This window comes from Morone saxatilis, unplaced genomic scaffold (genome assembly GCF_004916995.1).
Source record: "Morone saxatilis isolate NCDOM2014 unplaced genomic scaffold, NCSU_SB_2.0 Contig9, whole genome shotgun sequence".
In the NCBI taxonomy this organism is placed as follows: domain Eukaryota; kingdom Metazoa; phylum Chordata; class Actinopteri; family Moronidae; genus Morone; species Morone saxatilis.
This window is the reverse complement of record NW_023340268.1, coordinates 12112274-12134454: the sequence shown is the minus strand read 5'-3', so window position 1 is coordinate 12134454 and position 22181 is coordinate 12112274. Positions and strand designations below refer to the sequence as shown.

The window sequence follows — 22181 nt, the reverse complement described above, 5'->3', positions numbered from 1 at the left end:
ATGTAGAGTACAGTTAAGAGCATTAATGATGTGATTTCCTGTCATTTAAACTGGCTAAAGCGTAAAATGTAAATGTCTCTCTACTGCCTGACAGATCCTGAAATGTATTATGATGTATAATTATACATTAATAATTATAATATAATTAGAACAGTGGTGGATGAAGTACCTGAAAGCCACACGAGAGTAAAAAATCTGAAGAAGACCAGAAAGTGACTTTGGGAAGTTACCTATTAGAATATTACAAGAGAAAAAGTCTTTAAGTATCTGATATTTACTGTTCTTCAGTATCATAACTAACTTTCTGATATTAAATGCAGGTATTGAAAGTAAAAGTACAACTAAATGCTATTAATAAAAAAGCAAGCGGTCAGAATTATGAAGTTTATTCTCCAAGCATATACCACCTTATAAATGGAGTCTACATTACACTTTTCACAACTTAAAGAAGAACTTTAAGTTAAAAAACAAAACAAAACAATGACTGTCCAGCTTAATGTTAATGCAAGTCCCATGTATTAGTGCCTCCAAGTTTTTGAAAATGCCAAACCAATATCATTTCCATCTCCATCACCTTCTTCCTGCTTCCATCCTGAACTCTGTCTCAGCCTGGCTTTGAGTGCAGACTGGAACAAACTACGGCTTTGAGAGCACTTGTTTTCACTCGCCCAGTAACATGATTCATTGGTTAATCTAACTTGCTTACAAGCTGAGTCAACACACCTGCTTGTTTGCAGTCTGAGTTAGGCTACAAATAGGCTCTTCCTATTTTATTTTGTAGTAAATAATGAAGATGCTTACAGTAAATGTATTGCAGTGGAAGTATACATTTTATTCAGGAGTTGTAGTGGATTAAAAGTGAAAGTTGACAGAAATATAACAACTCAAGAAGATATACTCCCAAACATATAGTACTGTAACAAAGTGCTCTGTTACATTACACCTACACAAGATTAAATGTATTATCCGACCATACTTAAAATACTGATTAAAATTGGAGTAATAAACTGAGCTGTGTTTAAATCTTATATTAAATGAAAACATATATAATGAAAACAGACGGCCTGGGATAATTTTGTGTGTCTAGACGGTGCCAAACCTAATATGATGGGCCAAAGATGGGGCCAGATCCAGCTGTTACAGCCCAAAGGAGGGATTGAGGGAGAGATAAAATTGTGCCAAATTGATATTTTGACACTACAGCCGGGGTATAACCTGACATAATTGAGTCAAGTCATTAAAACAAAAGTTTTATTCTCATTGTCTGCTGATTGCTATGTAATGTACGTAATTGCACTTGATTCCTGCTCATTAGGATCAAAACTGAAACCTGGCCGACTGAAGGGCGAGGCATACTGATGGAAGAAGATGTAACAGCTGAGGAATGTTTAGAGGTGATGGCTGTCTGTGATCATATGTTTCCATGCCACTTGTACAGATTTAATAAAGAGATACTGAAACTTTTCCAAAAGCTGTGTAACACTTTGTTAGATGATGACAATTGCATGATGTCCGGAGAGCAGCCTACGTTAGTTTCTATCACAATATTCTCAGGGGAAAAGGTTGAGAATTAAGCTTATGCAGGGCCGTAGCTGCCCATAATGTAGTCTGTATTTTTATGTGTATGTATAAGAATCTGGGGACTTTTTGGAGCTGACTACAAGCCTATTCCTGTATTTTACTTACTCAGTGTATTTACATTTTTATTACCTTTACAACAAGCGAGGAAAGCAGATTTTAATGTCTGGCTGTGTCAAAAACGCTTATCACATATAAATAACATTTACAGAAGCTATAATGAATGTTTAATAAATAAAACAGGCTTTCTTTTGTTTTCTTTACTTAAGTTTATGTTGGAGAGGAAATCATGGCCTCCTGGCTGTAAAAAACAGGCAATCCGATTTAAAATGAATTAAATTCTCATTAAAACATAATTATTCATTGTTGTATCTTTATATACTGAGATACTCACACAATTGTAATCAAGAATACAGGCCCATTGTTTCCACACAGAGGGGATTATAAAAGAAGAGACGTGCAGAAAAAGGACATTAACACAAAGCTGCTGATGTTGTTAAAGATGCCAAATTCCTTCCCAAAGTTTTGCTATCCTCTGCAAAATTTCTCAGTAGAGTGACTAGACTGAAACCGCTTTTCTTATCTCTGCATCACTGCAGTCAGACCAGGATGAGAGATTATGGTCACAGATTGTAATTTCCAGATAGTTATCTTTACTCACCTGCACCTCAGCAGAATGAATGTGTTGTGGGGTTTTTGCATTGACACTAATAATGCAAAGAAAGTTAGACAGAAAGACAATATTGATTGATAATGGTTATTGTTTTAGGTAAAACAGCTTTCAGTGTCAGTGGTGTGACTCCTGGTTGGTAAGTGCTTCTCAATTGATCATGTTTCTGACCTGAACTCTGTCGATGCAGGCCGTGTTTCCTTTCCCCAAATGTCACTCAAACAATTAAGAGGCTCCAGTCTGTAACATCCCCACCCAGAGAGACCTCCAGCAGGCATCTAGCAGGACTATTTCAAGCCATATCATCTCAGATCTTCATCACTATCATCATTATGAGGTCAACCTTTAGTATTTGTTGTGGTTTCTTACTCTTATCTTTATGCCTCATCTTCTTATGTCACTTAAAATATAGCAGAAAAGAAAATGTGCTGCACAATGCTGCAGCCACTTTCAGACATTTCTTTACTTTTTCAAAGTTAAAAATCCTCTAAGTAATTTTTTTTCCTTTTCTCTTCTACACTATATATAGATATAAAATGTGACTGAGACCTAGAAGAAAACTTTAATGTCCTCTGAGAGGCAATCTGTGGTTCAACACAAACATATAGACCCATGAAAAAAAAACATCAGATAAACAAAACAATGTGTAAGATCATCATCTGCAGCAGCCATCATAAATGTCATCACAGTCCAGGCAGGCATTTATAGTGCATGTTGATCATTGTAGATCAACATAGTGAGTAAACTGCACGTCCCCTATGCATCACCTCCACTAGTCTGTATCTTTTTGGCTACAGAATCTTGTTTAATTGAGATATTGCCAGCCAACCTGCTGTTCCCCTATGATTTTATTAACAATGTTTCCTCATTTATTCCTGTGAGTGATTTAGTAATATCCATACCAACATACAACACAATAACACAGGATACTCTCAATACAATATTTATAAAATAGAGTAAGAATGTTGTTACATTTCACAGAGAGAAACATATGACTATTGTTTGACTGTACACACAAATCATACGCCACTCCTATTGAGAGAGAGGAACCAAGAATTGTGCCCAGACTTGGAGAACAATGGAAAAATCCTGCTGGAGTATTTTGATAATGAATGAATCAGTATCTGAAACTTTTCCTAATGATGTCATGGTGAGAGTGAACTTTGTTACTGAGCTCTTTTTACTCTTTTCAGGATCAGGCAGTGCATGCTGTGACTCCCAAAGGGGACTTGGTTATTCTCAGCCCCTGTGTTTATATGACACACATTGTGATGCTGTAGAGTGGACCATGTCAAAATTAAATACAGTGACCAGACCCAAACACATCTGTTTTTTCTCTGTTAATTCAACACTTAGTTGTATTTGCATTTGTGTGTTTGTGCCATGGTCATGAAAAGAACAGGACAGCACAATTTTATTTTGAAAAGCCTTTTATTAAAAGGGTTTTATTGTTTTTGTTGTATTCTAATGTTTTAGATAGATATTCCTTTATTTGACCCACAATGGGGAAATTCCAATGTTAAAGTGGATAGAGAAAAAACAGTATTAAAAACAGGTAAGAGTAGGAGAAATAATAAAACACTATGTACAAAGAAAAAAAAACAGTAGAATCACAACAACAGATAACGACAAAATAGTAGGCAGCAGTTTCACATCCGGGCAAGATAGATTGCCATCCAGTGAATTAATGGTTATGTATTTGCACAAGGTAAATATTGAAACATTTGTTATTGTTCGAACCATTTATTATTAATTATGTGATGCCCGAGATTAGGGGGGGGTGGGTTTAGCTGGGGAGCATGATCGCTGTTGAATAAACAGTTTCTGTATCTAGCAGCAGGAAGGAATAAGGATGCCTACGATATTTCTCTTCAACACAGAATTTTTAGAGGATGAAGGATGTTCTGGCGCTAGAAGAGTTTCTGCTCTGTGAGTACAAGTGATGATTGTCCTGCATGGGGGTTGGAGACATTGTTGCATCTAGTGATGAATAGCTGGCTTAGCATCCTCCCTCTCCACCACCTGCAGGCTGATTTCGGAGGGTGCAATCCAAAGGACAGATGGCGGCCTATCTATATACAGTTTGTTGAGTCTCTTCCTGTCTGCTACTGAGATGCTGCTGCTCCAGCAGGCAACTCCAAAGAAAATGGCTGATGCCACAACAGTATCAAAGAAGTTATATATATAAATGTATACAGGGCATCATATTCTACTTACCGTAGGGGCAGAGGGCCTTGTAGGGGGTTCCGAACCTCAGGTTAAGAACCACTGCTATAGTGTGTGCTTGTGCGGAAGCAGATGAATCTAGAACTGTGAACATCAAAAATCAAAGCTACCTTGTTATGTCTTCCTCTGAGCACACTCTCTTCTTTTATTTCCCCTTTATTTATCCCACGCTGTGTGATAGTGTATCTAAGATATTCTGGGAATCCTAGAGGAGCCTTGCAGGGACACGCCAAGAAGGGGGGAAGTGAAGGAGGAGAAGAGACAAGGGGGATGGAGGTGGAGGGAGGTGAAGAGCCTCACTGATGCGGCTGCCCTTTAATGATAATATCTGTCTGCTCTGCGTCTCCTCGCCATGCAGCTCCTCTTTAACCTAATGCTGCCAGCAACTTAGTGAACATGTATTGATGGATAGCAGGTGCTGTCATAAGATAGTGATGGTCTTGAGGGATCAGTGTTGATGGTTTTACAGGATTAGTGTTATGGTTTCACAGACAAAGAAGTTCCAGCTCTTCAAGGGTCAGAGGTCAGGTCCATTACATGTAGTGGCTGATGCATGGGTTTAGACTAATAGCTGTTTTTCAGTAATAAATGTTTTTTAAACGAAAAACCAGACAGGAAAACAGACAAATATATTTTTCTCTTACCAGTTCTGTCTGATTTGTTTTCTGTCCACTCAATATCACAGAGATCTTTGCCAAAAACAACAGCAACAACTTCTCTTTAACATAGATACTTTATGTATAGCTACTGCTAGCTCATCAGCAACCATGCACTAGATTGAACTGGGGAATCAAATACTACAATGCTTTGTTCAGGTGTCCACATACTTTTGACCATATCACAAAAAGAAAGGCAGATAACTTCTTTTTCTATTGGCACTATGCTGTAGCTATTATCTCGAAAACATCCACTGTGCACGAGAAAAGTAATGCTGTGTTTGGTGACCAATGAGGGGACATAAAATCCAAACAAAAAAAATCTCCAGGTTACGAGTGCTTTGAATGTGTGTATGCATGGGAAAAAATATTGAAGTGACTTTGGACACAAGCATCTGTTGGGTGAAGCAGAGATGGATGATAAAGTGCTCTAGTTTATTAACACGAGACTGTTAATAGATTCCATTTGAAAACATGTGACGCAAGTGCATTTTTATAATAAGTGCATTTCATATTAGCAACACTTTCCATTTATATCGCTTCGGCCTCCAAGTCGGTGACTCTCTCGCCCTCTTGACATTTTGTGAGACAACTCCAACGCTCTTCCCGTCCTGCTTTCTGTCCTGGTCTCCATGGCAACGGTGTGTGCACAACTAGCCAACGTGGAACATGATGCTTGATGTTCCACAGGCGTTCAGGAATCTCAAGTGTTTGCCAGCCTGTTTTGGCCTGTAATGGAGACAATCTTGCTCCTGTGGTACTGCCCTGGATGCAATGCAACGCTCTTCATCAACACATGCGGGCACACACGTGCGCCCTCGGTCTTGCATGTGTTTGTATGCTTGTTTAATGCGTTCACACCCACTTCCTGTAGCCAATGAGACCATCAACTGTCCCATTGTGTCTGAAACCCAACCACAACGTGCTGTGCTGAGAAAGTAGAAAGAAGAGGCAGAGATCCAATTAGCAGAGTCTTAAATATAATGGCTTAAAAGAATAACGCTCAACAATAAATAAGCTTGGTATGGTTTACCAGCATATAAACAAAGAAACCAAATTGTTCCAAACCATGCAATGTTTCTTCAGCCTCGAATCCCCGTGGAGATCAGTGGATCGCTTGTGTAACCGTTGGACAGGACAAACAGATGATAAACAGGAGAGGTGAGGAACTCTGCCGATGCTGCCCCCCCTACAGTCCACTCCAAATAAAACAAAACTCTTCCTTGGAGCCAAACCTATTTCTACTTTAGTGGTGGAAAAGATACTTTTAAAGAAATCAAGCTGTGTTAAGAGTCACGCTGTAATGAGTCACACTGTTTATCACTTAATGGGATAGTATTTCTAAGATAAAGTGTATATTTATGAAGTGACTCGGCACTTTTACATTCCAACATACTTGGACTCCTGTCGTCATGAATGGTATTTTGTGAATATCCTTTTTGTGAGGAAGTGTAAGGACTAGTCGCAGACCTAGTTGATGAACACACTAGCAAGCCAAGAACATGCTAACGGTGGTCAGTCACGTAGCGCTCAGAACTTCTTAGTATTTTCTTAGGTTATTAGGTTATTTACTCCTCCATGATGGTGTTTATTTTTTCAGAATTGTACATAGTTTCATTCAAGAGAGTTAAATAAAAGTGGATGTAGTTAAAAAGCTACATTAGCTTCCTCCACTTTGTTTTCTGTTCTGTCAAAGTGTCAAAATTGTGCAGATTTACTTTGCCCCTGCAAGCAGATCCACAGACCGTAATTATTCTATTGAAATTAAGTGACTTTCCCACAGTTTTAAATGCTGGTGTGATGATTAAGGCTTTTAAAGAGGTCCATAGAGCAGGCCGATGTATTATGCTCCATTAGGAGAGATAAGTACCTTCTATGAATGGATGGATGGATAAGTGCAGGGATGGCTGATCGGTATTGAGTAAGGGTGTTAAGACCACTGCGGCTGGGTCAGTCCCTGTGGGGATGTAGGAGGAGAGAGGGGGGATGAAGCACCACCTGATGCCTCCTCTTGTCTTTTTGTTTAAAGTGAAGAGATGACATCATAGGCGAGGGAGAGGGTGTGTAGAGGGTGAATCTATGAGGTGCTTTTCATCTTTTCTCCAAGTATACACACACATCTCAAATCTGGCCAGATCCTCATACAACCTCAAACATTTCCTCCCTTTAGAAAGTCAAAGAATCTTTCTCCCAAATTAATATTTGTTGTGGTGATTTCAACACAGTTTGTACAACTAATGTGTAATATTTTAGCATGTGACTTTCATGGAAACACGCTCACACACCGGAGATGTGTATGTGCAGCTGAAAAATACAAAAGAATCAAAGCAACAAGCCTCTGCATGCCACACACACTCAGTAACTTCTACTTGGAATATAGTCGTGGCAACAAAATGTTGGAGGTCTTTACTTAATTAGACAGACACCTCAAGGCACTGACTTTGTTTCATAATCTGAATCTTTGGCACTGAAGATATCGTGCAGTTTATTTAAAGCGATAAAGGCTCTTTATGAATGGATTTATAGTGACTGTATTTGATGATTCTAGATCTGACTAATGATAAACAAGATGGTGCTCGATGAGACTTTCTTGTGTGCGTGAGTGCTTTCCTGTGTGGTTTCAAAATAAGTTATAACATGCTGGGGTTTTTAGTATTTTTAGGAACATTTTGGCAATTAATTGTTAATCATCATTATTATATATATATATATATATACTATACCAAAACTGGGATGCTAAGAAACTTAGAAGCTAAACACTGGTATAATTGGTGACGTTAGTTAGCATAAAAGAAACATATCTAGGATCTATTGGCAGAAATTGGTTATAATATTCACAGGTATGTTTTCATTAGTTTAAAATCACCTGAAAATAGTTTGTTTTTGTGTTGTGTTTTTCTTTGCCTTAGAATGAGACGTTTTTTATCTAAAGGGGGTGCGGTTCTTCTTCTACGAAGTCTGCCATTTTGAACTGTCATGTTTCTACAGTAGCCCAGAACGGACAAACCAAACACTGGCTCTAGATTTTGTGGCCACTGTAGTTTTTTCCTACACGCTTGGAAGGCGAGCGATATTCAGTTGTGGTAATCTGCAACTTCATCATTAGATGCCACTAAATCCTACACACTGTTCTGGTAAGTCAATATTTTACAAATAAATAATATAATAAATTTGTTTTTCCAGTGCATAATGACTCACAGCATCTGTTGGGCTTGTCCAGTAATTAATAAATCTTATCAAGCAGAACTCTCATTTAATTTAGCTGACATGATTGAAGACTTTTTCGAAATTCAGTTTTTCCTACGGCTGAATGATTCAGGATCTGTCACATCTGCACTCAGCAATAATCAATCTGCAAGTCAGTGGTTTCACAATGAATATATATCTGATGTGACAGTGACATGTGAGGGGGGCAGAAGTGACAGACAGACTGACCTTTACAGCAATTTACATCCTGCAATACATGCTGAGCAATCAATTTCTTCGTCTTAAGATCATGAATGTGTTCGACTTTGATGGGAACTGTGAAAAAGGACTTTTATTTTAAGAGTACACACATAATAGTTACTGGTATTCCATTTATATATTAATTTATAACAGTAAATATGTTTTAAAGGAAACACAATGCAGCCATCACATTTTCGATAACCATAATGAGGAAAAGGCTTTAATGAACATATCTGCCAAGTCGCAAAATGTTCATCCTAAACGTATCTTCATTTGTTTTCCCCAAGCAACTTAAGCAAACCACAATCTTCCCCTAACCTTAACCAAAGTGCATTTGTTGCCTAAATATGACCACACACAACATTCAGGATGCAAACACTGCTTGCAACTGCTCCTTTCCACCATAGCCCAAAAATGCTTCAACTGAATGTACAATAATCCAGGTAGCAACTCCTTTTTGTACATTTTTTTTTGTTATTTTTGATTCAGATTTGTGTGCGCACTTATGAGTCATTTACAGAAACTGAAAAAAATTGACCCAACATACTCTTCTCACATTTTTATTGAATTTATTTATGAATTATTATGCACATCAGTGCAGTAATGTACAGGGGTGAAAAGAAGAGTATTTTTCCATCCTTGTCCTTGCCGCACTGACTGTTTGGCAGGTGTTTTGTATTGAGATATGCAGAACAAAAGCAAATGTAGATACCCTCACAGGCCTGTTTTGCTTAACATGAGAGGAATTTGAGACTGAAACTGACCTGAACAAGTGGATTATAGAGAGAAAGAAGACTAGTATAGATGTATCTGATCTTCCACTCCATTAGGTATTTGGTGTAAGGGTTATTTTGTTTGAGGCATGTAGCCTCCAGACAAAAGTACACAGACTGCTCTCAAAAACAAAACTGTGACATAGCTCCAGCTGCAGAACAGAGAACAAACAGTACAGTGAAATTCTGAGATTCCTCCAAACGTCTGTGCTTCTCATCAACACTAACATGGATGTTTTTAACATAATCCTGCTGCTGACTGCTTCAAAAACATCTAGAAAGGTCGCTGATGCACTCGGCACTCCATCCACGTGTGTGCCGTCAGCACGCCCATTCTTGTTTACTATCAGCTGAAGTTGTCCTCCATGTTCCTGGAAGAGGAAATGCACCGGAGGCATGGATGATATGTGTCTACTCCTCCGTGGGTTCAGGAGAGCAGAGCTCCACCCCGACACAGTGCAGCTGGGATTCCCGGCCTCACTGCTTATGATCATGGGAGGATTGTAATGCCAGTATCGGGAGAAAGAGAGGGATTGTTCCTCCTGTGTCTGGTCTACGCCACGTATCTGTCAAGTTCAATCTCAATGCTAGATTCTTTTTTCCTCCAGTTTCCTTATTAAACACATTTAAAGTCCATTGATATTAATGTGCACACATATGTAATTGCACACAACTGTCTTTTTGTGTGCATGTGAGTGTGTGTGCATGTTGCCTTTCCCCTAGAGGGCACCCGCTTTGTCTATGTATAGGCTCTATTGTTACCATGTGTGTCCTCAGCCTCCACAGTTCAGTCTATTTTCGGGGGAAATGACCTCACAAACAGAAGCACTGCTGATTTGATATCTGATTCATTTTCCCTGAAGAATTAAGTGTCACAGTTTAAACATCTGGAGTTAATCTCTCGTTACAGGCCTGAGTCACTACAGGCCTGACTGGGCCTACGTATAGCGAATGTACAACCATACATGAGTCTTTCAACACACCGCCTACAGATCTTGTGAAACATATTTCTAACAGCCATCCAAGGTGATTCACTGTCCTTGTCTTCACTGGTTCAACTGGAAATGAATCACACACACTCCCTTGTCTGGTGACTTCCTCTTCTGATTCAGGGGTCACACACCTTCTCCTACAGATGGGTACAATCAACCACTTGTGTATTTACCGTCAATGAAGCGTCACAGCCGTACTCTTCTATACATGAGTCATTTGCGGCCAGTAGCTATGCAAAATAGCATTCTTCACATGTTGGTACAACTGATTTTCATTGAAAGGTAAACAGCAACATGTACAGTAAAACCTGCAATAATGATTGAGAAGGTGGGGACAATAAAACACTGTAAACATAGCTTAGAGCACCTTTTTTCAGGAGGTATGCGGTTGTGTAAGAGGTGTTAAACCCATAATTATAGAGTTGTATGAGAAACTGAAACTGTCCCCCAGAACTGTCTCATCTTTATTCACATTACTGACAGAAACTCTCTGTGAGTTTCATTTTGAATCTTGCAGTTTATTTACACAGGCTGGACAAAAGATTGCGTGTGGCGTGTTCATATCTAGGGATGCTTCAATCGATGTTTACAGGAAGTTATTGCAGAAGAAAATCTATAAAAGCCACTTTCATCTCACATCCAAGAGTACCTTGTGTTATTTTACAAGTTGGACATTCTGCTTGTAATATAAAAAAAGAATAAATTAAATAAATAAATTATATTCAGGTATTCCCTCCGAAATCAGAAAATTTGTTTGATTTACCAGTTTCGGTTATCAAAATAATTGCCAACATATTAGAATTAAAAGTTTGAGCGAAAGTCTTAAAGTCATTTTTTTAACAATAAAAACAGCAGAATGTGGTGAGAAGTCAGCCACGATATAATGACAATTGTTTGAATGTTTGAAACTGTATGATTGACATTAATATATTTCCCTTACTCATTTCAGATTTTTTTTTCCTTTTCTGATCTGAAAACCACTGGGTCTCTTGAGCACTGGCTAATACTGATCAATCATCAATCAACATGGGCATTTTAGTGCTATTTATGTTGAGCGAAGTCAACATACTGACGTTTATGTATCATTGTTTGTCCTCTTTTGTCCAGAAATGACTTTTGGGGAGCCCTGCCCTGCCCAGCCAACCCCCCACTGATTCAGCCTTTAGCTCATTGATCAAACCAAAGGGGGGTCTGTGGCACAGCTGTCTCTTTCAGGACCACCATGTCAGCCTCCTGAATACCTATTTAGCATTCTTATCCAGAAAAATTCAAAGAAAGCAGAAACAAAACATGCACACTTAAGCAATAATAGTGGAAATTGCTGATATTGTGTGCACTGTGTCAGCAGCAGACTGAATCATACATACACAAGAGGGTTAATTGCTTAATTCATGGATTGTGAATGACAAAAAGCTCAGTGAAAAAGAATAAAGAATTCAGTGACCTGCAGTCAAAAACAAACCATTCCATTTTGATTTCCTGATCTGGAAGATGTTACAAAATCCAGGCAAATTATGTAAACAGATTCAAAACAACTGACACGTGGTGCGAGAGAAAACATTCGTAATATTTTGTACATTCAGAGTATTTGGCCTCCCTATAGCACCTGCCAAAACCTTCCCTCTGGAGGCTAGTTTGTACTTTTCTAGAAGCTGGGAGGTCTTCCACGGGCTATCCCATAATTTTCTGGCTGTGTGAGGTGAAGATATGCAACCTATGACCACTAGATGGTGGCCTGGAGGTCAGCAGTACTCACCACAGTGTCTACCACAGAGGGACAAGCAGATTTGACCCTGCAGCCACAGATGGAGGGGAAACCGCTGTCACTGAAAGCTACAGTGGAAAGAAAATAGAAGAAGAAGCAGCAGAGTGAGTATAGACGTGTCTGAGTGCAAAAACCCATTTCACTTTCATATCAGTGGTTGTATTCTGATAAGGAAAAGAAAGGCATGAAGAGATAGCAAACCTGTGGGAGTCAGGGAAAGAAGTGTGTGTGTGTATGCGAGAGAGAGAGAAAGAGAGAGAGAGAGCGAGAGAGCACAGATTTGAGCAGGAGGCAGTGAAGCAAGGGACAGGGCAAAGAGTGAAGGGGGGTTCCGGAGGGGAGGCGGGGGAGTGGTTAGCCCTTGCAGACTGCCTGTATATAGAGAAGACAGAGTCTGACAGACCAGATCCTGTGAGAGAGTGAAGAACAGTGGACAGAGGAGACTGACCTTTTACCCAAACCTCCTCTACCTGTGAATGACTTCCTGTGCAACACATCAGCAAAGCTCTGCGGTTTTCTATCGGATTACAAAAGCAGGATTTCTCTCTCTAACTCAAGGTAACAACAGTTTTTTTCAGCTTTCTTCACTTTCCAACAGCAGCCCTCTTTTATGTCGGGCAGGTGCAGGCTGAACGTCACAGCCTGGTTTATACTGAGCTCATGTTACCCAGAATAACTCTCTGATTTATGAAAACTCCTAAGCTCTTTTGATTTATACGTTTGCTAATCATTATTATTATTTTTATGAGATTAGATCTAATTCCTCTGCACTTCTGCTCCTTTATTTAGCCAAGGGCACAGAACTAAAGTTAGTAAAATAATTACTGTTACGACATATTTACCTTCTGGGTGTGGGATTGTAGAACACCTTATTCAAGATGTTATTTATAGGTTCAAGAATATGAGTAAGACTGCTGAGCTTTCTTCCAAGAGGTCACCGAGTCCAGAGAGTCTGTGGCTGCTCCTCTTGTGTAATTCACATCGAGAGTGATAATAGTCATCCCATCACTCACCTGTTGTGGTCCAGGCTTTATTAGACACCTGTACAATATTATAAATGTTCTCTGTTCTCCACTACCTTGACCTGGTGGGTGTTTCGTCAAGGACTGTGTGACACAGAGGGAAATTAAGCTGAAAGGGCTTTTAAACAGATACACTGAGGCAAGATGCCTGAATAATCTGGTGGGTGGTGCAGTAATATCTCAAAGTTCAGCTGTGTGAAGGAAAGTGAAAGAGAGGGGTCATAGGACATGTGTTAGAAGGGAACAGTGAAAGGTTTGGTTCCCCCAAATTTCAAAATGACATTTCTCACTAACCTCTAGAAGCCATGTCGATTTCTAATGTTGGCCGCAGCATTGAAAAATTATAATTAAAATGTTTAAAATTCTGTTTGTATGGACAGTTTCTTAAGTAGAAATTAGTTTTAAAGTGTTCTCATTGAGGTATATGCATTATCAAGACTGCCTGGACACTGCTGCTGTTGAATTAAATCTTACATCAAAAACAGGGCAAATAAAAACAAAACTAACTGCATGACTAGACGCCACTAGACTTAAGAGAGGAAGTCTTTTTTAATCTGGGTGAAGTGACCTTTAAAAACAGCCATTCTCAGTTTACTGAGATCATGCAGGTTTCTGTTGGTTCACGTTGGTCCTGAAGCTGTGATGAGGGTTCAGCTGAGACAGTGACACTGCAGCTTTTCTACTTCTACTGTGTGATGTGTGTATGAACATTATGTATATCTGTGTGTATGTGTGTGTGTGTGTGTGTGAGTTGGGTTCATCTTCCCTGTGTCTGCAGTGTGAGAACAGTAGCTTAGCTACAGCTGTCTGGAGTGCTGATGGGCCATGTGGCAGCTTCTGTGACACTCTGTAAAACCCTGAAGACTGAAAGGAGCTGAGACATTATTGTATTAAGTATTGAAAGCTCTACTAACTATTGATTGGCATCTTATACTGGTCTGCCATCCATCTATTATCTATTATCACGTATCCTTTGTAGGGTCTTGGGGGGCTGGAGCCAGTTGATATGTTTGGCTTGTGGCTAAAGTTATAAATATGATCTCGCTTAACCTGAGAACTGTACTAAACACAATCAAATATTTTACTATATTGAAGCTACTTGGAGATTTTTTTGGCCAATGTTGCCATGCACAGGAAAGTTATTGATAATGTTTTTTCACAGTGCCAGTTTGACCTGCAGGCCTCAGCAGCTCACTGAGCAGACTGGTGGGTGTTTTATTGCACTGCTGCTCAGCGTCTGCCACAACAAAACACTTGTGTAAAGGAGGAGACCTGCCCATCCCATGCTGCCATATGCTGTGTGTGTGTGTGTGTGTGTGTGCTTCAACTAAAGGCACAGTCATGCAGAAAACAACACAGCAAAGATCTTTTCCGGAGCCCCACTTTATGTGCAGTGTCCATTATGCTCTGAGATCTTATTGGTTAATTAATTATGCCATTTATGTAAGCAGCGGGCAAACCCCTCGTCTTTGTCCGGCCCCACATAGAGGCGCCCTTCCAGTAACCTGAGACCAGTACTCACACATACGCATCCACACAAACAAGCATATGGGTGATAGTTTGACTTTTGTTAAACCTAAGAGTGAGAGTTGTGGATTGCTAGACCTCGTCACTGAAGGTGTTACACGTGCATATACCAATATTAGTGACCAAAAAAATTAGTGGTTACTTTTATTTTGAATTTCTCAAATCATCAAGTGCTGATTTTCCTCACCAGATGGAGCATGTGTGTGTGTGTGTGTGTGTGTGTTTGTGATTTTGTTAGTTTCAATGACTGTGTCAAACAGACATTTACTGTATGTTTATGGTTTGCGCTGTTACCATGCCCATTTAGATAAACTTCATTGTCTCTTAGCTCCATTAATACTTGATGTGGGCTGTGTCTGTTCACGTAGGCTATTTCCTCAAGTATGACAGATTAGCTTTGACAGTAGGACATTACTTCTTTATGACTGAGATAGCATGCTAATCGCCGATTATACTGTCCCCTCCCTCATGCACTGGTGGGTCCTATTAAAATATAAGAACAGTGGGGTACAGGGACTATACATACACTTATGAAGGGAAAATGTGGGAACTACACACATATTCAGCGGGGTCACATAAAGGGCTGAGGGTATAAAAAAGGTAGCTAAAGAACCTCTCACCCTGAGACGTGAAGTGACCCTGTCATACATCATCAAGACATTTCAAGACCTGTGTGTTTCTAACATTGTATACTTGTTTTCCATCACTTTCTTACTGAGGGCATTTTTAAATTTAGCTGCTGTTTGTCTTGGCTGCTTGAAAGGAAAGTCGGAAAAATAAGCGGATGATCTCTGAGGATCATGTGGGTTTCTATTTAGACCACTTGCTACCAGCTCTGTTTAAATGTATCTTTTGTGTGTGTGTGTATGTGTGCTACTGTGTGTATATGCATCAGTGTGTATGTGAATTACACAGCAGGAGGTGGGACAATGTGTTGGCAGCAGTCATACCCCAATTATGCTGCTCACAGTGCAACCTCTCTTTCTGTCAAGTGTGAAGCATTTGGAGTGTGTCTCTTCTTGGGAAAAGCAAGCCAACTTCTACTTCATCATATATCCATTACAAGAATAAGCATTATCTTCTGTCCCCTTCCTACAGATATATCATGAAGCTCTTCTTGTTGACTGTGCTGCTCCTGGTGGTGGGAGGAAGCACTGCAGAGAGAATCCTATCCAGAAGGACCAAGCGAGAGCTTGCCAGTCCCCTCCATGTTGGCGGCATCAGGGACCCATTTGGCTCCTACTGCCAGAGGAGAGGAGGCTGCTGCCCTGGCAGAGACGACCTGTGCACGGTTCCCTACCTGGACACCATCTGCTACTGCGACCTGTTCTGCAATCGCACAATCTCCGACTGCTGCCCTGACTTCTGGGGTCACTGTCTAGGGGTGGCGCCACCTTTCATTGGTAAGTGAGGCCACACAAGCAAATTTGTAATTGTTTTTGTGTGTATCAGTGTGGGCCTGTCGTTATTAGTTAATCTCATCCAGAGAGCTGCCCAGAACCCCACTGACACACTGTGTGCTGGATCACAGTGCAAAGCAGCATGACACATGAAACTGAATTACAATTATATACCTGCTCTCTTTTAATTAAACTCACCAGAAAGGAACATACTTAAAATAATAGACAGAATGAAAATGATTGGAGTGGGTAGTGGAGCTGAAAATACAGCCACTCTCAGGCCCAGACAGATTGACTTGTTTGATTCAGATAAGGATAAATAAAGCTCTGATACTGAGACAGGATTGTTTTCCTTTGGATGTGGCCAAACACAACTTTATGACCCAGGGTAGACATGAATGTTTGATCTGTTTTTTATTATATTTATTCATTATAAAAATAGAAGATAAGAAAAAAAAAAAACTCCCCTGCTCTACCAAAAAACAATCATAAAATGATAATGCTGATCATATTTGTTCAGTCCCAAATCAGATACATTAAGATTCAACTCATTTCTCCAAACTATGTAACAATTCAGTCTACTACATTTGGACTCCCCACACAGTTATAGTACTATTCTCTCAAAAAAGAGGTGTAAAATGTGCCAGCGACAGCAGAGGCCCACCTGAGAACAGAACAGTACAGGGAACAGTAGGCTTCTTATTAACCCAGACAGAGGGAGGGTGGAGGGGTGGATGGAGGGATGAATGGAGGTCAGGAGAAAGAATGTGGGCTATGTGGAGGGAGGGACAGACAACGGGTGCAGGACAGGAGGCGGGAGGAGTTGGTGCAGGTATGTGCTCCCTGGACGATAAGCTAAGAGAATCACGAGGTGGGATGCACACACTAATGCATGTTTAAGTGTGAGCAAACACACACACACACAAATACATTTGACCACATGGTCACACAGCCTGCAGGAAAGCTGAGGTGCTTCAAAAGGAAGGAGGTGACAAACTTGTACAATAGGTCCTTTTTATTTTCGCTGCCCTGCAGTCACAGATTGTTGTAGTCCGTTACTCAATATTTAAGTCTTTGTTCAGCTGGACTTTTCTCATTATATCATCAAAGTCAGTGAGTCATTTTCTAATATTCACTCACAGAATTCAAAGCTATGCTATGTAAAAAATGTAAACCTATTGCATGAAATCACAGACTTTGAGTTCAACGGAATCCCCATCTATAAAATAATTTGTAACTTGTCACACTGCAGCTCTGCAGAGTTCAGACTTGTGAAAGACTGTGTGAGACAGCTAAGAGGTGGAAGATGGGTATCAGAGGGCCTCAGTCATAAATCACACAATAACCTCTGGGCCTCACAGGAAAGCCTACTCACACTGTACATTGTCACATAAAATTCACACTGACAACACCTATCACTGTTAATCAGCTTGTAGATAAACCTCACTGTGAATCTTTCACCAAGTCAATATAGTTTTCACAATCTGTGAGTGAGCAGGGTTCAAACTTCAAGTGTAATGGGTCAAATTCATTCAAAAGGAATTCTAACGCTGCGTCACTGCTGAATAATTTTTGTGGTTTGTCACAATGCTGAGTGGACTTTATCGCACAACTGCAGCTCACAGATGTTAATATATTTTTTGGTGCTTAATTGTGGAGGTAATGGACGGGCTGCTTTTGCGGCCCCCTTCCCTCAGTCTCAGGAGCGTAAGCTGGTTAAAGCATGACGAGGGCCCAGGAAGCCTGGGAAGGCAGGAAAGAAGCTAACGCCACATTCCTACACTGGATTACTGGAGCTCAGAGCTCCTTAGACCTCACATATTCTGTGTGTACACTCACACAAAGACCCACACACACACACTGCACACACCAGGGAGTTACTGTTAACACTTTTTATTGTGGTTGCAAGTGAAGGAATTTAGCCAGTGTAATTGCATTATATTAAGTGTGAGCGCTGTATATGTACTTTTGCATCTCTGTCTCTGTATTTGAGGCTGTGCGTGGCTTTATTTTGGATTAGTGGTAGGATCATTGTTGTTTAGCCACATCAAACCCAGATATATTAAGTTGCCCCTCTTTGTCTCCTCTCAGGCACCTGCGAAAGAAATGGAAACAAGTTCTTTTCAGGGCAAACATACAAAGAGAACTGCAATTTATGGTATGTAAACCTCTCCTTTTCCTCTATTTCTCTTTTAAACTCTTAAATCCTGTAGTTTACCTTAAATTACTCCTTAAGTAGCTTAAAGTTTGAAAAACAACCCTCTCTTCACTTCCCTTTTTCTCACACTCCACACAAACCCTTAGATGCTTTTACTGAGTGAAACATTCAAGCCCAAGACGCCATGTTTTTATGGATGATGACCATGACAAAAAAATGTAAATTAAATGTCTTGTGCATCATGTTTCTTCAAAATCTTCGCTCATGCACAATACTTGGCATTCTTAAAACCTCTGGGATCTGTACTGGAATGTAAAATTAAGTTGTGTTGGTTTATGAAATATGTGTGAGCACAGCATGTGTTTCTAATAATAAAACCACTGGTGTCTTTATGGAGTAATATTCAGTTTTGTGCGTAAATCTTACTTTGATCACATGATCTTCACTATCTTTATACACACACACACACACACACACACACACACACACACATACACACACACAGACCCTGTCAAGCTTCCACTTTCCTCTCCTTTGGCGTCATAATGCTACAAGATTACCCATAACAGTTCTTTTTTCTCATAAGTTATTTAGTAGACTCTTAGTTTTGTTTTTAAAACGTCCAGTGTGTAACATTTAGGGAGATGTATGATCTATTTGGAAAGAATGCAATATCAAATTCGTTGGTATAAGTTTTTCTGTATACATTAATAAACAGCAGGATTGAATCACCATAATATAAGAATTGTTGTGTTTTTTTCGCTTACCTAAGAATGAGCCGTTTTTATCATACAGAGGAGTGAGTTCTCTTCCTACAGTTGCGTGCCCATGTGAACGTGACATGTTTCTACAGGGTATCCAGAACAGACAAAACCAAACAGGGGCTCTACGATACAGGGGGGGCGAGTTGTTGGGTGTGATCATTCGTCAGGTTTTTTCTTCACGCTTTGGAAGGCTAAGTTGTTAACTTGCAACTTCTTAGATGCCATTTAATCCTTACACACTGGTCCTTTAAGTCAGGGAAAGTCAGTTTATTTATATAGACCATGTATTGAATGGCTAATGTTAAGTTTGATCTGTTATGAAGTTTGGTAGTCTGTAACAGGAGGAAGTAGTAGCAAAAGTAAGAATAAATCAAAACAGACCCAATTTTTCCCTTCATTTGGCAATGTTGTGTGTGCCAACATAAGTGTCTTTCATATCCTTTACTAATCAAATCGAACTGATTTCCTACTTTGATGTGCATAAAAATCTGCTCTGCTCTAACACACAATTGAGGCTGGAATACATCGCTTGTGTATTTTTGTTAAGACTCTTTGAGCGCCTTGACAAAGTTGCATCATTTATCAAGTTCAAATTCACAAACAGCTCTTCACTTATGACCCTGATGTGAAGTTAAGAGTTTCTAAAAACAGTATTTTAGATTAGCTCACAGTGACTTTTATCTCCATGGTCGTTCACACCCTGAGGACATGTGTTGTTGTAATTTTTCTGCATGTTATTGACAACAGTCAAGGAGAGGTAAATCAGTCCTTGAGAGACTAGAGAGGAAAGAGACGGAGGAGTCAAGTGAGGAAGACAGGAAGAAGGAATTCCTCACCTATCCTTCACTGTGGTTTCTCACACCGGTGTCATTTGATGTTCCTCAAAGACCCTGTAAGCATGTGTAGGTGTGTGAACATGCACACAAATGTTGATTTAACATCCATTTGTACATCTGTATTATATTTATTTTCATGCAACAAGAACACACTGTGGCTGTTTGTCATGAACACGTCTAACCCAAACCATGCTGACCCCACTGATCTCCACACGCTCTGCTTTAAGCATAGCAGCTGTTCGACTCCAGTAGCTGTGTTGTGTCAGCGTGATAGGCTTGAAGTATGACTTTTATCAAGGCAGCTCAATTAGCTTTGACATAAAAGGTCTGATGGGTGCGTAGATAGTTGAGTGTGGAAGTTGATAAATGGCGGGGCTGGCGTTTCTTCTTGAGGAGATTGAACAAACATGAGCTATGTGATAAAAATAGCCTCCAATATTCCAGGTCACCAGAAAACAGCGTTTATGTGCTAACTCCCCCTTTCACTGACAAACAAAAGAGTCTTATGCACATTCGCTCTCACACGTGCATGTTAAGGCAATACACATGGACGCTTGAAAAATTGCACCACAACTTTGGCGCGGAGGGACACTCACACTCCCATTTCCTACTCCCACTCTCTCCACTTATTAATTTCCCAAATGTGCGTCCTCCCATCTCTCACAATCAGAGCTTCTGCTTTGAGTCGACGGAATCCCTCTTCTAACCTCAAGTCTCTCATTAGCAGTGGTTGAACTCCTGCACACTTTTATCTAACCTCCTACATGCTTGACTCACCCCTGCCTTGAGCAAAATAGGAAGTCAAACAGCCAGATATCACCAAAATAACGGATAAAAATAATCTCTTTGACACCAGAATCACAATCGACATTAACTTAATCTTTTCCTACAGTTTCAAATAGATTTGGGGTAGATTGTATCAGTAGTGACAGCATAGTAACACAACACATGAAATATTGTAGCAATGTTTACGTTTACTGTCATGTGTTTGTGTGTGCAAAGATGGACAGTGATACTGTATGCGTGGCAGGCTTTTGTTGTGTTAATGGGATCTCCAGTCGAGGCCTTTTCCCCCCTGAGCTGTTGGTGTCCTGATAACTCCTTATCTGCTCCCAATGATCTGAAACGTGGCGCCTACTGTTCGCACCAGCAATCTCACGCAGCCCAAAGGAGCGACTAGCTCTGCGCTGTCTGCTGGTACTTCAGATTGGACAACAGCCAATGCCACCTTGGATTTTTTTGAAATGTCGTATAGAGTATCTCAGATGGTGTAGGTGTGTCATATCTGAACACAAACAAACAAGGCTCTGTTTCCACTGATATGGCAGGATCATGTCACCCAGGTGTGTGCATTTGTATAAATGTATGCAAGTGTGTGTATGTTTATGGTCTCAGAGGTGAAGAGAGTGTCTTTCTCTAATAGGGAGGGTGACGAAGAATGTGAAATATGGCCTCCCACTGTCCTCGCAGCCCTCGTATTTCATTTTCAGTCACACTCTGTCACCCCATGGGTCTGTCATTTCTCCTGTCACTTTGTCTGTGTGTGTGAGCGTCCAGTACCGTTACTACGTGAATTTATTGTTGTTTTTGACTCCCTGGCACTGAGCTGCATGTGTTCCTGCTGAAGGGAGGCAAAGGTGAAAGGTCATTGTCTCTTTCCTCCAATCAAAGCCATCAGACTGTTGTCTGTGGGAGGCTGAGCAAACAGTCACTGCTCTGCCAATGTGTGTATATGTGTGTGTGGGTGTGTGCTTGAACATTGTATTTGTGTCTCAGAGACCCAGCAGGGAGGAGTGCAGTTTGAGAAGTGATACACACTCTAAAAGCTTCAGTGTGACAAAAGGGGAATTTGGCCTCTCCATCATTGTGTGTGTGTGTTTAATGGGCAGGTTCCCCTCTCTGTAAACATGATGTATAATGTACAGTAGACTTTATGGTTGGAAGTCTACACACGCCTGTGTGGGAAACACCCCTCATTCTTTCTCTCTCGCTAACACACTCATTTATTATGATATTCCCAAAACGACCACTGACCTTGCAGCTGTTATACACAATCATTTATAGTGACTTAGAAACTTTATTTAACCAAGTAGTCTTAGTGAGAAGGACCCGAGAACAAAAACATTTACAGTCAGACAACCAAGAAGCCAAAAAAACATCATTAGAGCTTTAAATAATGGAATAATCTAGTTTGACACCTGTTTGCTATTTACTGAAAAGGTACTTAATATGTACAGAAGGCTATATCTAGTCCAGCCAAGATTAGTGTGCACATTAGTGTGCAGGATAAATAGAAAAAAAATCCTTTAACATCTCAACTTGTTGGTTTTGAAGTTTTTCCAGTGATTAAACAAACAAGATGTAATG

General features: G+C 40.1%; 1 protein-coding gene across 2 annotated transcripts in view; it reads left to right on the top strand.

The window, feature by feature from the left end:
- Positions 1 to 12083: 12083 nt before the first annotated feature.
- tinagl1 (tubulointerstitial nephritis antigen-like 1) overlaps positions 12084 to 22181 on the top strand; it is a 23121-nt gene continuing 13023 nt past the window's right edge. The window contains exons 1-3 of one of the 2 annotated variants that reach the window (XM_035680819.1): positions 12084 to 12211; positions 15755 to 16059; positions 18148 to 18214. In XM_035680819.1, the coding sequence (XP_035536712.1) occupies positions 15762 to 16059; positions 18148 to 18214 (365 nt within the window). In that variant the 5' untranslated portion in view covers positions 12084 to 12211; positions 15755 to 15761. Of the gene's footprint in view, positions 12212 to 12501; positions 12666 to 15754; positions 16060 to 18147; positions 18215 to 22181 lie in introns of those variants that run through there. The other variant, XM_035680818.1, reaches the window with a different exon arrangement.